General features: G+C 41.9%; 1 protein-coding gene across 5 annotated transcripts in view; it reads left to right on the top strand.

Moving 5' to 3' along the window:
* Positions 1 to 13,082, top strand: part of FCHO2 (FCH and mu domain containing endocytic adaptor 2) — a 228,201-nt gene extending 215,119 nt beyond the window's left edge. For all 5 annotated transcript variants that reach the window (XM_050945258.1, XM_050945259.1, XM_050945257.1 and 2 more), the window contains 3 exons: positions 1,200 to 1,264; positions 10,190 to 10,354; positions 10,659 to 13,082. In XM_050945258.1, the coding sequence (XP_050801215.1) occupies positions 1,200 to 1,264; positions 10,190 to 10,354; positions 10,659 to 10,681 (253 nt within the window). In that variant the 3' untranslated portion in view covers positions 10,682 to 13,082. The remainder of the gene's footprint in view (positions 1 to 1,199; positions 1,265 to 10,189; positions 10,355 to 10,658) is intronic.
* The last annotated feature ends 1,243 nt before the right edge of the window (positions 13,083 to 14,325 follow it).

The raw sequence follows: 14,325 nt of genomic DNA, 5'->3' as shown, positions 1-14,325 counted from the left end.
ACTGTGCCAGACTCCATGCTGCCATCTTCCTGGACTTCTTCCTACTAAGTCTGTCAGCTGGCCTCTTTAAAGTCAGGACTCTCAGCCCCAGCTCCCTCCCCCCATTAATCCCACACCAGAAGTGCCACTTAACCCAATTTCTGCCCTCCTCAGGCTTGCCCTTTCACTCTCTTACATTTTCCTTAGTTACTCAGCTGAACACCTCCTACCTCTGAAAGTCCAGATCCTGCCCTTTTATTAGGGCTCACTGCCAGAGCCTGCACCAGCCTGGTGGCTGCTCCATGTCTCTCCTGACCTCTTGTCAGCCTTTGCAACTCAGTAAAGGATCCCAGGGCCAACTCTTCCCCGAGTTTCCTCCTTGACCTTCCTGGTCTCTCCACTGTCTAGTCCTGGAGTGATTGCAGAGTTCCTCCTTCTCTGCCTGCAGCCCCCCTTCTGCTCCAGACTTTCTCATTTCATACTACCCACCCAGTTCTTCTCACAGCTGGGACTCATCTTTAATTTGGTCTGACCCATCCTCCTGGTGCAGCCAAGTAGCATAACTGCGCCTCAGGTCTACATTAATCCTTTGTTGCTTGTGTGGGGTATACATCCCCATCACAGGTGATCTGGAATTAAAAACTTCATTCTGAATCAGGCAGGGAAGGGACTTGAACCTTTCTCCTGTGTACCAGGCCAGTACCCTAACCAACAGGATATAATTTCAAAACCTCAAAAGTTGTCACAAAATGGAATTGTCAGCCTTTGGTCAGCTCTTGTATCTACATATAGGTCGGTATGTGTTTTGGATGCTGAAGCTAGTTCTAATGTCGGCTTTGGGCAAACTGTTTTACAGTCCCTCCTCCACCTTCTTCAGCTAGTTGCTTAACCTCTTTTCAGAGATTATCTGTGGGAAGGTAATTTTATGCATGAGAAAATGAGATTACTTTTCAGTAATTTATCTAAATATACTGCCTCCAGAGCCACACTTATCCACTTCAACCTGTGCCTCTTTGTAGACTTTTTTCAGACAGCTGAATCTGGGAGAGCAGGGGGGTGGGGGGAAGGGATGCCTTTGTATAACCTCTGTCTGTATCGAGTTTAGTACAAGGGTCCCTTCTTAGGGCTAACTGTTTTCCAAGGTCACCAGGTTAAAGGATCTAGGGCAGGAATATATTCTAAAACTTTGTTATTGGTGAGTAACTAGCTTTCTCTTTTAGGAATGCAGAACAGATGAAAGCTTTTTGGAAAATATCTGGTATTTCAGAAAAATCAGAGAATGGAGGTAAGTCTGAGTGGGTTTTGCTGATAATTTTATTATATAGAAATAATTTATTTAATTAGAAGAAATACATTTTTATCATTTTCTTTTGTTTTATTTTTCCCACTCTGGTGTCTGCACCTTTTTGCATGCTATCTTCAATTCCTGGGTTGCCCTCTCATCTCAAGCTGCCACCACCTCATTCAAATTCACCCTGAAAACTCTCTTTATACAGCCCAAAAGATGAGTTATCAGCCAAAATAAATAAAAAACACTCTACCTTACTTCTCCTGGAAATCCCAGTATGTCATAAGAACTGCCATACTGGGTCAGACCAAAGGTCTATCTAGCCCAGCATCCTGTCTTTCGTCCGTGGCCAATGCCAGGTGCCCTAGAGGGAATGAACAGAACAGGTTATCATCAAGAGATCCATCCCGTCGCCCATTCCCAGCTTCTAGCAAACAATCCTGCGCGCGCGCTCTCTCTCTCTCTGTCTATCTGTCTGATTTAAAACTGCTCAGAATAGGAAGTGTTCATTTTTTGTCTTATAAAGCACCAAGAATGTTGTCAGCACTTAGCAAATAACACAGAAGAAACTGAAACTGTTCTCAGATGCTACTTCCTAATTCTCCTGAAATGCTTATTAAAAAACAACACCTAAATTCTTTGAGATTATAAATGGGTTGTTTTTGAATAAATATAATCTTAAAATCTTAGGTTAGTTGATTATTTTATTGTTAATTGGGAGCACAAAATGTTGTTAATGAAGCAGCTATTGGAGAAGAAATGGGGAAACTACTTCAGAGTATCTAGCAGTTCTAATGACTAATCATTGCCATGGATGAGAAAATGTACAGTACATGCCAAGTTTTGCCTGTTTCAGTACCATATGAAAGTGAATAGCTGTTCAAGGAAAATTAATTTTTAATGCCATTTTTGCATAGTTTAATTGTTGAACTAAGCAGAAAGTGTACAATAGCTGGATAAATATTAATTAAAGATCACATTCTGCATTTTATGTAACTTACAATTTTATTAACCTGAGACAGGAGCATGAATCAGCAATAGAGAGTCAAAAGAATACGCTGAAATTGGTAGTCTAGAAGTTCTCTTTTGTTGCTTGCTCAGTCCATCCATTTTTATTAGATTTTCTATCCATGTCTGACACATTCTGTCCATTTCCAAATATTCTTCTTCAAGTGATTGCTCATGTGCATTCCACAATAGGTGTGCATGCTCACCATGTGCACTGGTGCTGGAAGTTTTTCCCTTAGCAATCCCCATAGGAGAGCGCCCCTAGCAACCCCTGGAGTGGTGCTGCATGCTCCCCCAACCCTCAGTTCCTTCTTGCTGCCCGTAAAGGTGCTTTGCTACAGCTCTGCTGTATCTTTCCCTCTTTGGACTTTGTTAGTTAGTAGTACCTGTAGTTACTAAAAAAAAAAAAAAAAAAAAGTTTAGTTACCAAAGTTAAATGCACCCGGGTCAGGGCATGCCCGGCGCCCCAGGCTTTGTCGTGCAACACTTGCAAACAGCCTATGCCTGTGAGTGACCCACCCGTGGACTGTTTACACTGTCTGGGGAAAACCCATCTCAGTGACTGCTGCAAAATTTGCAGATCCTTCAAACCTCAGACCAAGAAGGAGCGGTACATATGGCTCCGAGCCATTTTGATGGATTCAGCCCTGACTCCAACACCGCTGCACCGCTCCGAGTCAGCACTGTGGCTTCACTGCACGGCAACCCAGTGGTGCCCTCCACCGGTCAGCACTGCTCTCCGTCTAAAAAGGCTAAGAAGAGGTCTCCTCTGCCAAGGCACTGGAGCAAAGCTAGGGGAGAGACTAGACCCGCACCGGGCAGCTCTCGATCCCCATCGGCCTCGCGACCTCCGACTCAAGTTGAGTGGAGTAGCCCAGCCCACTCCGAGCCAACCTCCCTGGATGCCAGTGGCCACATTCGGGTGCCCTCCACACCGGAGGCCCTGCAGGCAGCTCAAGACATTGTCTCTACTGGTACTGGTTGCACCGCCGTCAACAGCTCCCCGGTCCAGAGGCAAGCTGCCACTCGGACCCCCATAGTCGCTGCCTGAATGGTACCGTTCACGGCTGAGGGAAGATTCCCGACGCCATCATCAGCACAGTGACCGTCCCATGCACGGCCCGCACTAGTCTCCGTCAACCCCCAACAAGTTGTCTGGCTGGGTGCCAAAGCAGGAGGGGTTCAAGGCACCACTCCATCTTGAGGGAACGCAGACCTCACAATGAGAGCGTGCCCTGCCAAGACCAGGACAGACAGCACCGGAGGTCATTATCTCCAAGAAGCTATCATAGCCCCTTGCAGTACAGACGTCAACGCCACTGCCACTCTTCAGCCCATTCAAGGTCCCCGCCACGGCACCACTCCCACAGCCCCAGACATCAGTCACTGGCACCCCGAAGTCGCGGATCCACCCATCGGAGCCATTCACGGAGCAGCCGCTAAAGATGGTACTCTCGCTCCTCCACACAGGGATCGCGATCTCGTATTCAGCACCAGTCCTGACGCCGTCACTCATCCCAGTCCCAGGACAGTGGTAGATCATATGCAAGCCTGGCCTCCCTTCAAAGTCAACAGTTGGTGGACCAGGTGAGTCAGTCCGCTGTGACGGTGCCACAGCAGGTGTAGTGCCATCGGGCTCCTTGGCCAGCGCTATGGTCCCAGTGGTGGCTTGCTCGGTGGCCGGAGCCTCGGAATGACCATCAGCCTCCCTCTCTCGGCCTCCCAGAAAAGGGTCAGCGGAGCACTCATCCCCAGTCCCGCACTTAGAAGGGGACCAAGTGGTGGGACCTGCGGCATAGGTGGGGACGCAGAGCACTGCACCTCCATCAGCCTACCCCGATGAGACGATCACGGCCCCTCCTCCCGTCCCGCAGGAGGACACGAAAGCCCACCGGGAACTGTTGAAAAGGGTGGCATCAAGCCTCAACCTACAAGATGTGGAGGTGGAGGAACCCTCAGATTCCCTCTTCAATGTTCTCCTGGCTTCAGCACTGGCCAGGGTGGCTCTCCCACACCATGAAGGGGTGGCAAAGATCTCAAAGACCCTGTGGCAAGTCCCGGCTTCCTTGCCCACTATCTCTAAGAGGGCAGAACGTTCCCACCAAGGGGCATGAATATCAGAACGTTCCCACCAAGGGGCACAAGTATTTCGTGCCCACCAAGGGGCATGAATATCTGTATACCCACCCCACCCCCAACTCTCCGGTGGTCGAGGCAGTCAACCATAGGGAGCATCAAGGTCAACCCACTCCTACTCGTAAGAATAAGGACTCTAGACTAGATTTATTTGGTAGAAAGATTTATTCGTTCTCAAGCTTCCAACTGTGGGCGGCAAACCATCAAGCCCTGCTGGGTAGATATGACTTTAGTTTGTGGGGCTCACTGCCCAGATTTGCAGACGCCCTCCAGGAGTGTGATAAGGAGTTTAAGGCTCTGGTTGAGGAGGGCACGGCTGCCATCAGGGCGGCCCTTCAGGCAGCCTAAGACACTGCGGATATGGCTGCAAGGTCCACAGCCTCTGTGTGAGGAAGCGATAGCTCAGTGGTTTGAGCATTGGCCTGCTAAACCCAGGGTTGTGAGTTCAATCCTTGAGGAGGCCATTTAGGGATTTGGGGCAAAAATCTGTCAGGGGATTGGTCCTGCTTTGAGCAGGGGGTTGGACTAGATGACCTCCTGAGGTCCCTTCCAACCCTAATATTCTATGAGGAGAGCGTCATGGCTCCTGCTGTCTGGATTATCCAGCAAGGCATAGAACTCCTTCCAGGACCTTCCGTTCGATGGCAAGGTCCTGTTTGCAGGACAGATGTGAAGTTACACCATCTGAAGGATTCCCATACAACATTAAAGACCCTCAGTCTCTACCAAACCGCAGCAGGCTCCCAGTCAGGCACCCACTCCAGATACGAGCCCCCTTATAAAAAATCGGTGGGCCCCTGATCAGGGTGTCTCACCAGTGGCTGCTCCGATCCAGCTTATACTAGACTATCTCCTTCATCTTAGAGCCCAGGGCCTAGCACTCTCATCAGTCAAGGTGCATCTGGCAGCCATAATGGCCTTCCATCTGCCAGTGCAGGGCCACACAATATTCTCTTATGCCATGACCAGTCAATTCCTTAAGGGCTTAGACCACCTTTTTCCGTATGTTAGGCTCCCCAGTTCCCCAGTGGGACCTGAACCTGGTGCTGGCCAGGCTAACTAGACCTCCACGTGAGCCGCTTGCTACATACTCCCAGTCACACCTCTCATGGAAAGTAGCCTTTCTGGTGGTGATCATGTCTGCTAGATGGGTCTCAGAGCTCTGGGCCCTGACCGCTGAACCCCCGTACACGGTGTTCCATAAGGATACGGTCCAGCTCTGCCCACACCCTTCATTCCTCCCCAAGGTGGTCTCTGCCTATCATATGGGCCAGGACATTTTTCCTGCCAGTGCTCTGTCCCAAACCCCAGGCGTCTAGTGAGGAGCACCGCCTCCACATGCTGGATATGAGATGGGCTATGGCTTTTTACCTGGAACATACAAAACTGTTCAGGAGATCTTCCAAACTGTTGTTCGCCATGGCTGAAAGCATGAAAGGCCAGCCAGTCTCCACTCAGCGGCTCTCCAACTGGATCACCTTGTATATCCATACTTGTTACAACCTAGTGGGAGTTTCCTTGCCAAAATTGTGAGGGCGCACTCAAGTAGGGGGCAAGCCTCATCAGCTGCCTTTCTGGCCCACATCCCTATTCAGGACATTTGTAGGGCTGCCACATGGTCATCGGTTCACACGTTTACCTCGCATTATGAGATGGTCTCCCAAACCAGGGAGGACGCCATGTTCGGCAAGGCAGTGCTCCGTCCCAACTGTCTGTGAATGCCTACCCACCTCCGACAGATAAAGCTTGGAATCACCTGTTGTGGAATACACATGAGCAATCACTTGAAGAAGAAAAGACAGTTACCTTTCCGTAACTGGTGTTCTTCGAGATGTGTTGCTCATGTCCATTCCACATCCTGCCCTCCTTCCCCTCTGTTGGAGGTGTCTAGCAAGAAGGAACTGAGAGTGGGAGGAGCGCGCAGCACCTCTTATACCATGCCATAGCAGCACCACTCCAGGGGTCGCTAGGGGTGCTCCCCTATGGCTACTGCTAAGGGGAAAACCTACGGCACTGGTGCACGGGGCGAGCACCCACACCTATTGTGGAATGGGCATGAACAACATATCTCGAATACCAGTTACGGAAAGGTAACTGTTTTTTTTTTCTCATTTTTGCCGATGGTTTTTTTCTCGCTCTTCTTTCTGTCCACTTACTTTCTAAAGCAGTATCTCCTGTCATCTAATTCTAAGGTGCCAATATATATGGCATATAAGCATCACCGCTTAGATACTAAGGAGGGAGAAAAGATGCCATAGCATGAGTCAATCTACCTCTCATTTTCATTCATACTTACCTCATAGTCTGTTCACCTTTTCCTTGCTCTGTCCCATATGCCATTGTCTCAATACCCATTGCTCCTGTTCTGATGTTTCTTCAACTTTGTCATGCTGACATCTGTATTCCATTGTCTTCCCACATTCTTACCCCTTTGTCTTTCTATATAAATAATAATATTTAGGACTTGCTACATAGCAGTTGATAAATATTAACTATTGGTCACACCACTTATGAGGTAGGAAAAAATTGTATTATCCCAGTTTTACAGATAGTGGAAACTAAGACACAAAAGTTAAGTAGCTCGACCAAGGCCATACAGAGAGAGATTTCTAATACCAGAATAAAATGCTGGAGTTCTTTGCTCTGTCCAGTGTTTAATGTGTTAGAACATGTTGCAGTTTCTTGTGGCCAAACTCCCTGTTGGCTGTGCAGCTGCAAGGATCTGGCCAGTGGTCAGGTAGTTCGTAGCAGCTGAGTCAGCAAACGTACACATGAAAAATAGAATATGTTTTTCATCAGATTTAAAAGTACTTTGCAAAGGTGGGTACTGTTATGGGAAAGTGCATATAAATTGACTTGCCAAGTATGTGTCAGAGTCCGTGGCAGAGGTGGGAATTGCTTTTAAGGCCAGAAGAAGTACAGTTGGGATAAGATGGCATGACCTTCTGTATAACACAGGCCAGTAATACCTGCATCAAGCCCAATAAGATTTTCAGCTCCTGTTGACTTCAAAGAGAAAATATGTGGACTAGGAATAATTAACTTCCAAAAGGGAGACTTATTTAATTTTGATGGGACTAGTAGAAGTAATTGAGTGCTCCTTTTTCCTCCTATTCTGTAATATGAAAACAAGGGAACGCTTCTTTAGAACTAAAAGGAAATAAATATTTATTCACTGTATATTGAACATGAGAATTCACTGTCCCAGTGGCCTTGTCTACACTAGAAAAATATATAAGCGTGTTTGTGAAGTGGCACAGTTCCCTTATCTACATTACAGCATTTTCCAATGGAGCTCCACTGGCCCAGAAAATGTTTACAAGTTTTGCCAGTGTAGGTGCACCCAGGCCATTGAGACAAACACTGATTAGATTTAGATACTTACTTCCTTTGTAAAGCGCTTTGAGATCAGCTGATGAAGTGTGCTTTAAAGGAACTGTTGTATTAATTTAGAATGAAATAATTGGACCCAGAGGTGTTAATGAGACGCTGAAACTGCCAAACATTGAACAATTTTACACAAGGTTCAGGGTTTGGGTAAACAGATTCCTCAGTCTACGTAGTACCATGGCAAACACCATTAAAAATCCTTTTAAATCTTTTATTAAAGATACAGAAAAAGAAGGAAAATCAATTAAAGCATTTTAAATGTAGAGTGTTCAGTAAGGCTTTCACTTTCACAGTATCCCTTGTTTCCTTTCCTTGTAGATTAAGAAGGAAAAATCCCCTTGTTTCACAGTCCCTTATATAGCAATAATTGTCCTTTGGGGGAGGAAAAAAAAAGATTAGTTGAGATGAGTTGGAGCTGTTGTTATTGTTGCTGCTGTTAAAGTCCAATCCTGTTTCCTAGAAGACAAAAGAAGACAAACACACAAAAGGGGAGAGAAAAGAGCAGCACAGGTAGAAAACCCAGCTTCTGTCTCTGGTGTTTACTTTTACTTGCAGCCTGGTTGCTGGAGAAACACAGGCATAACACAAGATCTTATCAGCCACTCCAAAACCAGACAAACTTGTATCAGCATGGGGTTGTTTAGAGCAGGGGTTCTCAAAACTTTTGTGCTGGTGAGCCCTTTCACACAGCAAGCCTCTGAGTGTGACCTCCCCCCCCCCATATAAATTAAAACCATTTTTTAATATATTTAACACCATTATAAATGCTGGAGGCAAAGCAGGCTTTGGAGTGGAGGCTGATAGCTCACGACTCCCCAGGTCATAACCTCGCGACCCCCTGAGGGGTCCTGACCCCCAGTTTGAGAACCCCTGGTTTAGAGCATTGCTTTTAGCTATCTTTCTGGTTAGAGGCTTACAGCAGTGTTGCAAAATATACAGTCTTGAGTGGCTAAGCCAGACTCCTATAAACAGAAGGAAAAACGAGAGAGAAGAAAGAGAAGCAATAAGATAGGTAAGGAAAGGGATTGTGTGTGGTCAGACCAAGTCTCACATCCTAGGTATTATTTGAGATTGAGCCAGAGCTCCTGGAGGAGGTGATATCATCTGGGTGCCTCTTGTGGCACAGTCTGGTCAGGACATCTCTTAGGGATTATCTACACACACAGCGCTGCACCAGCACCAATGCAGCACTTAGTGAAGATGCTAGTACACTAACAGGAAAGGTTCTCCCATCAGCGTAGGTACTTCACTTCCCCAAGAGAAACCCTCCTGTCAACATAACTCCTGGTGTAAACAGCGCTAATTTGGTATGACTGCATTGCTCAGGGATGTGGATTTTCCGCACCCAAGTGACATAGTCATACCAACATAAATCTGTAGTGTAGACCAAGCCTTAGGATTAGGATGATGAAGGCACAGTGGTGTCGCACTGGATTCTGAAGTCAGAGGAGAACGTGGATGGGGGCAGCTAGAATGGTAAAGCTTGCTGCAACAGTTGTTGGCAGACAGCTGTTTGTGGGGGGGGGGGGGGTTGCTAATTTTCTCAACGTTTTTTTTTCTCTCTTTAAGTGCCCCAGAAGGGAATGATGAGTGGAATAGCCCATCCTCTCATTATTTTGTCCACTCATTAGGCCTAATTTCTGACACACTAATTTTGATCGTCTGATGTTTGGATCCACACTTATTTACCAGGCATGAATTTAACACAGTCCTTTGGTTATAAAAAGTAGGTCTTTTTGTGTGGACTAATTCTGTTTTTCTATCTCCCTTTTGCACTTTTCCCCATTGACAGGTGTTATTGTAGTTTACTGTGATATTTTATGAACCTTTACCCACTTTTCACAGTTGAGTTTACAGCTAGGGTAAATTTGTATACACAATTATGACAGTATAATCCCTCTATTGTATTATTGTGTAATCCTGTCATTGGAGGTTTTTAAGAAGAATCTGGACAAACACCTGTCATAGATGGTCTTGGTTTACTTGGACTTGATAACCTATCAATGTCCATACCAGCCTGTATTTCTATGATTCTATATGATTAGCAACATTTGCAGATCAACAAGCTTAAACAGTTATTATAGGAGGCTCAAATACATGTCAGGTGATTGATCACCTGAAGCTCAGGAAGAAAATTTTTGTCCAAATAAAGCTATGTAGATTATGTGCTGCCTTTCTCTGAAGCATCCTTATATATTGGTCTCTGCCTTAATCAGAATAGTGGGCAAATAGACCAATGCTGTGATTTGTTATGGAAATGTGTATGTATATATATTCCTCTACACTCAGAAATTAGAGATCTTTATATTAGTGCACTGCCTATTGTGTTTTGTGAGAGAGTTTTATTTTATAATCTCAATCCATTTAATTTTGTCGTCATTTTTATAGGTTCTGGATCCCTGAGGGCAAAATTTGATCTTTTAGAAGGACCCAGTAAACCAGCTACACTTGCAGTACAATTCATTAGTGAAGGAAGCACCCTTTCAGGTGTAGATGTAGAGCTAGTAGGCACTGGCTACCGGCTTTCCCTAGTTAAGAAGAGATTTGCCACTGGTAAGAAATTGAGATTTTTATATTTTTGAACTAACATGATTTTACTAATGTAACTCTGACTCTTCTAATTATCTGTATGGAGCATTTTTATACTTTGTCTACTAATTATCTGGTATATAAGCATGGAGTACTTATGCAATGCATAATGGAAGTAGTTATTGGTGCTTACTATAGATGAAAAGGAAAACACTGTTTCCAGAAAATACTGAAACTTTCCTTTAACTAATGTTTTGTGGTCTTGTTTATTGTAAAACATAATTACTGTAAGTATTATAATTGCAAGAGGTTATTTATATTTTTTCAGGACGATATATGGCAGATTGCTGATGAACCTGTGGAAATCATTGAATCAAAGGAGTACAAGAAGCTAACTCTATTTTCTCTACCTTTCAAAACACTATTTTAACATGCATTACTTTTTTTAAACTTTGACCTGTTTTACAAAATAAAAAAAATGCACTTTTTTAAAGAAGTCATTTTGGGGAAAAAAATGTTATTACTTTATAATAGCACTGAAGTGAACTTCAACACTGTTTGTAAATGATCAACTGCAATCTTTAGGAAACTTGATTATTCAGATTTTAATAAATTTATATGAACTAAGTCAAAATACTAACCATTAGCTATATTGAAAATGTATGACACTATATTATACTGTAAACATTAAACTTAAAGTAGGAGAGCAAGCACAAAATATTTTAGCTTTGTATAAATAATATTCATAGGTAAGTTTTCTGTTTCCTTAATTGCCATTGTGCAAAGCAAACAGAGGCAAAGATAATCTCTCCGCCCACTTATGTTACATTAATGTGCTATAAAATCAGTTGTTAGAAAGAGATGTACACAAAAAGTATGTGATTCCCATGTACCATATATTAAAGTGTAAATTGTTTTATATGTAAGATTTAATTTTTTTTCTTAAGTGCAATGTGTTAAAAATTGCAAAAGACAGCAGAAATGCTTACCTCTGCTGTTAGTAAATTTTATGGGAGTTGTGATAGTTTGAATTAATGCTCTGTAGACTTAATTTATTTTTATATGGATTACATAACACTTGTGCCTTTTTTTAAACTGCCTGTCCAATTTGTTGTTGATGTGCCTCACTTCCTTTCTCAGTCTGGCTCTTCCATACTATGGTGTATGTAATGCATAGAACTTCATAAAATTCCTTTGAGTGGAATTTAGAAAGTATATTTACAATAACTGGAGGTTGCTTTGTAAAACGTTTAAAATACTGGATTACTTCCTTATGGGGTAATTGCAATAAATGCAGCCATTGTAGAGGGAAATGAATAGCGCAAGACTTTAATATAGTTACAGAAAAACTCTGTGTCAAAGTTTCAACTTTAATCTCACCAAAGATGTGTGTGTTCTGAAGATGCATAAAGAATGATAAAAACAGGCTAATTTTTAAAACAAATGTAGCATTTCCCTTCACTCTGACTACTAAATTGTTGAAGATTTAAGTGCTTTATGGACTTGCGATATGAATGTAAATGTTGTGCTTTGTGAGGAATACCATTTTAGAAAGGTATATTTTTGGTAGCAGCAAGAAAAGTGCTGTCATTTGCATTATTAATTTAAGCTTCACTGAAAAACTACCACTTTGTATGTTTGTATTGTCACCTAATCTATTTGCCATATGCAAAATATAGGGAAGTTATCTGAAGTGACACATTGGTAGTATTTCTTAAAACTGGTTAGTAACTTCAAAAATCTGTTATGTATTGTGCTATTGTTAAACAAGTCCTTATTAAGTGCAGAAATCAAATGTTTTGGGGCAGAATAATTTAATAACCTGCAAATGGGAACTGTATATTATAATTCTGAATAACAGTGTCTATTCAGATTATATACTGGAAGCAATAATAAATTGTTTTGTTTGTGTAATAATTCAGGTAAAACCACTAACAAATTGGACTGCTAAGCTTTACACAGATGAATTTTCAGAACACTTATGTAAGTTCTGATTCATGTTACACACTACAGACAAAAAAGTCCATTGTTAAACAATATACAGTACAGTATGTACTTTTTATATGTATTTCTTGTTATAACAAACCTGAATTAAATTTGACTGGAGCAGTACATATGGCTCTTAATTTGCTAAAATATTACTCTTTCCTGAATAATGAACATAACTAGAATATCTAATTCTTATTGTAATTGGCATTTAAAATGGTACAGTCTTTTACTGGAATCTTATTTGTAATTTGCTTTGCAATCAAACTGTGTGTTTAACCTGATATTTTATTATTGAAATCCAAGAATTATTTTACTCTCCATTTTTAATCAAGTATTAATTTCTAAATTAATGAAGTAGTTAAGTTCCAACAATTTAAACTGGCATTCATACCAGGTGATAAAACATACATTTATAATGGGTACAGGTTACAATTTTGAAGCCATACAAATTTATATAGACTTTTTGTAGAGAAATCCATCAACAGTGTAAAAAAAAATATATTTGATGAGAAATGTATGTAGCAAGCTGGTTCTTGCTTGTGTATACAGCGATAACCTTTGTAGCTGCCTCCTATTGAGAAAATGAATTTTTGAACACAGTTCTAAAGGATGTGAGGTTTGTATGAAATATTAATACTCTGGAGTGTAAATTAGAACAATACAAATTTCTTACCAAAATTGTAAATACTTCTGATTTTTCATAAAATGTAAATTTTCCAAAAAAAATTGCACCCATAATAAACATGTAATATATAATTTACAAGATGATTTATGCTGTTTATACTTACAATAATCAACAATACTCAAAATTCCAAATGCTTAATACAGGGGTAGTCTTGTGCCATAGTATCTCGTTGGTTGGAATATATTACTTGATTTGCTCATTATTTAAAAGAATTAATAAATGTCTCTACCATCTGCTGTGAAACTGTTCTCTGGACAAAACAAGAAGTGTGTTTTGATAGAAAAGGGAGTTCAACAAAGAGATATGGTTTTGAGTTTTACAGATACTAGCAATATTGGCTAATCCATTCCTAGTAATGAATGTTACAAGAATAATCTGACCCTAGTGGATTTTAAATGTATATTTGAGTGGACTTCTAAAGAAAATTGCTAAATGCAATGAGCATCTGAGCCTTCAAAGCCAGTCCTAATTAATTTTGAAAGTAAGATGAGAGAAGGATACAAGGGGCAGAAATCAGGAAAAAAGAAAAACATAGAAGGCTACTGACTTATGAAGTCATAATAATATAAAGCATTTATTAAGCAATTAAAATGTCTCTCTCAAAACATTTTCCAAATTAGTGCACACAAAAGCTAGCAAAGAAGATACAATATTTCATGTTTTCCTTAAAGCAAACAGTTCCATAAATGTTCTTCTAGACTTCTGAAGATAATGTTTTTGTATAAGCTATTTTTTCATTATCACACAAGGAAACCAATAAGCGGGTTTAATTTTTGCTTATTCTGTTTAGAAGATATACAAATGGTTGACACTGCTCCTTTCTGTATCTTTAGTCTTCACCAGTTCTAACTGACGTAGGGAATGTGTATACCAATATATTCCAGACTTCTAGCACATATCCTTAACACAGGAGGGAAGAAGCATTAGCTCTGAGAACATTCCTTCCAACTGGTGATTTCCAGCCCTCTTAGGTTCCCCTATCGCATCCATTACCTTTGAACAAGACCTACATGGGATTTCCTTCCAAAACAGTCAACTAAGTTCTGTTATCAATAAATCAGAACACTTCCTCCTTTCCAACCATTGCCCCAAAGCTAAGTGCATCACTTTTAACAATCAGCATTCCTGTTATGCTTGAAAGCAAAAGCCTGATTCTGATGTCAGATGTAAATCGGAAGTAACTCCACTGAAGTAGAACCCTGCATACAAACTATATAACAGAGATCAGAATCCCTGGAAATCCAGCCTGTCTGACCTTCCTCATTTTAAGTGAATGCCCATGTATTGCTCCAACTACTCTAAACTGGATTTGTGCTGTTCT

Source organism: Gopherus flavomarginatus, chromosome 3 (assembly GCF_025201925.1).
Source record: "Gopherus flavomarginatus isolate rGopFla2 chromosome 3, rGopFla2.mat.asm, whole genome shotgun sequence".
NCBI classification, from domain to species: domain Eukaryota; kingdom Metazoa; phylum Chordata; order Testudines; family Testudinidae; genus Gopherus; species Gopherus flavomarginatus.
This window is presented reverse-complemented; position numbering and strand designations above follow the sequence as displayed.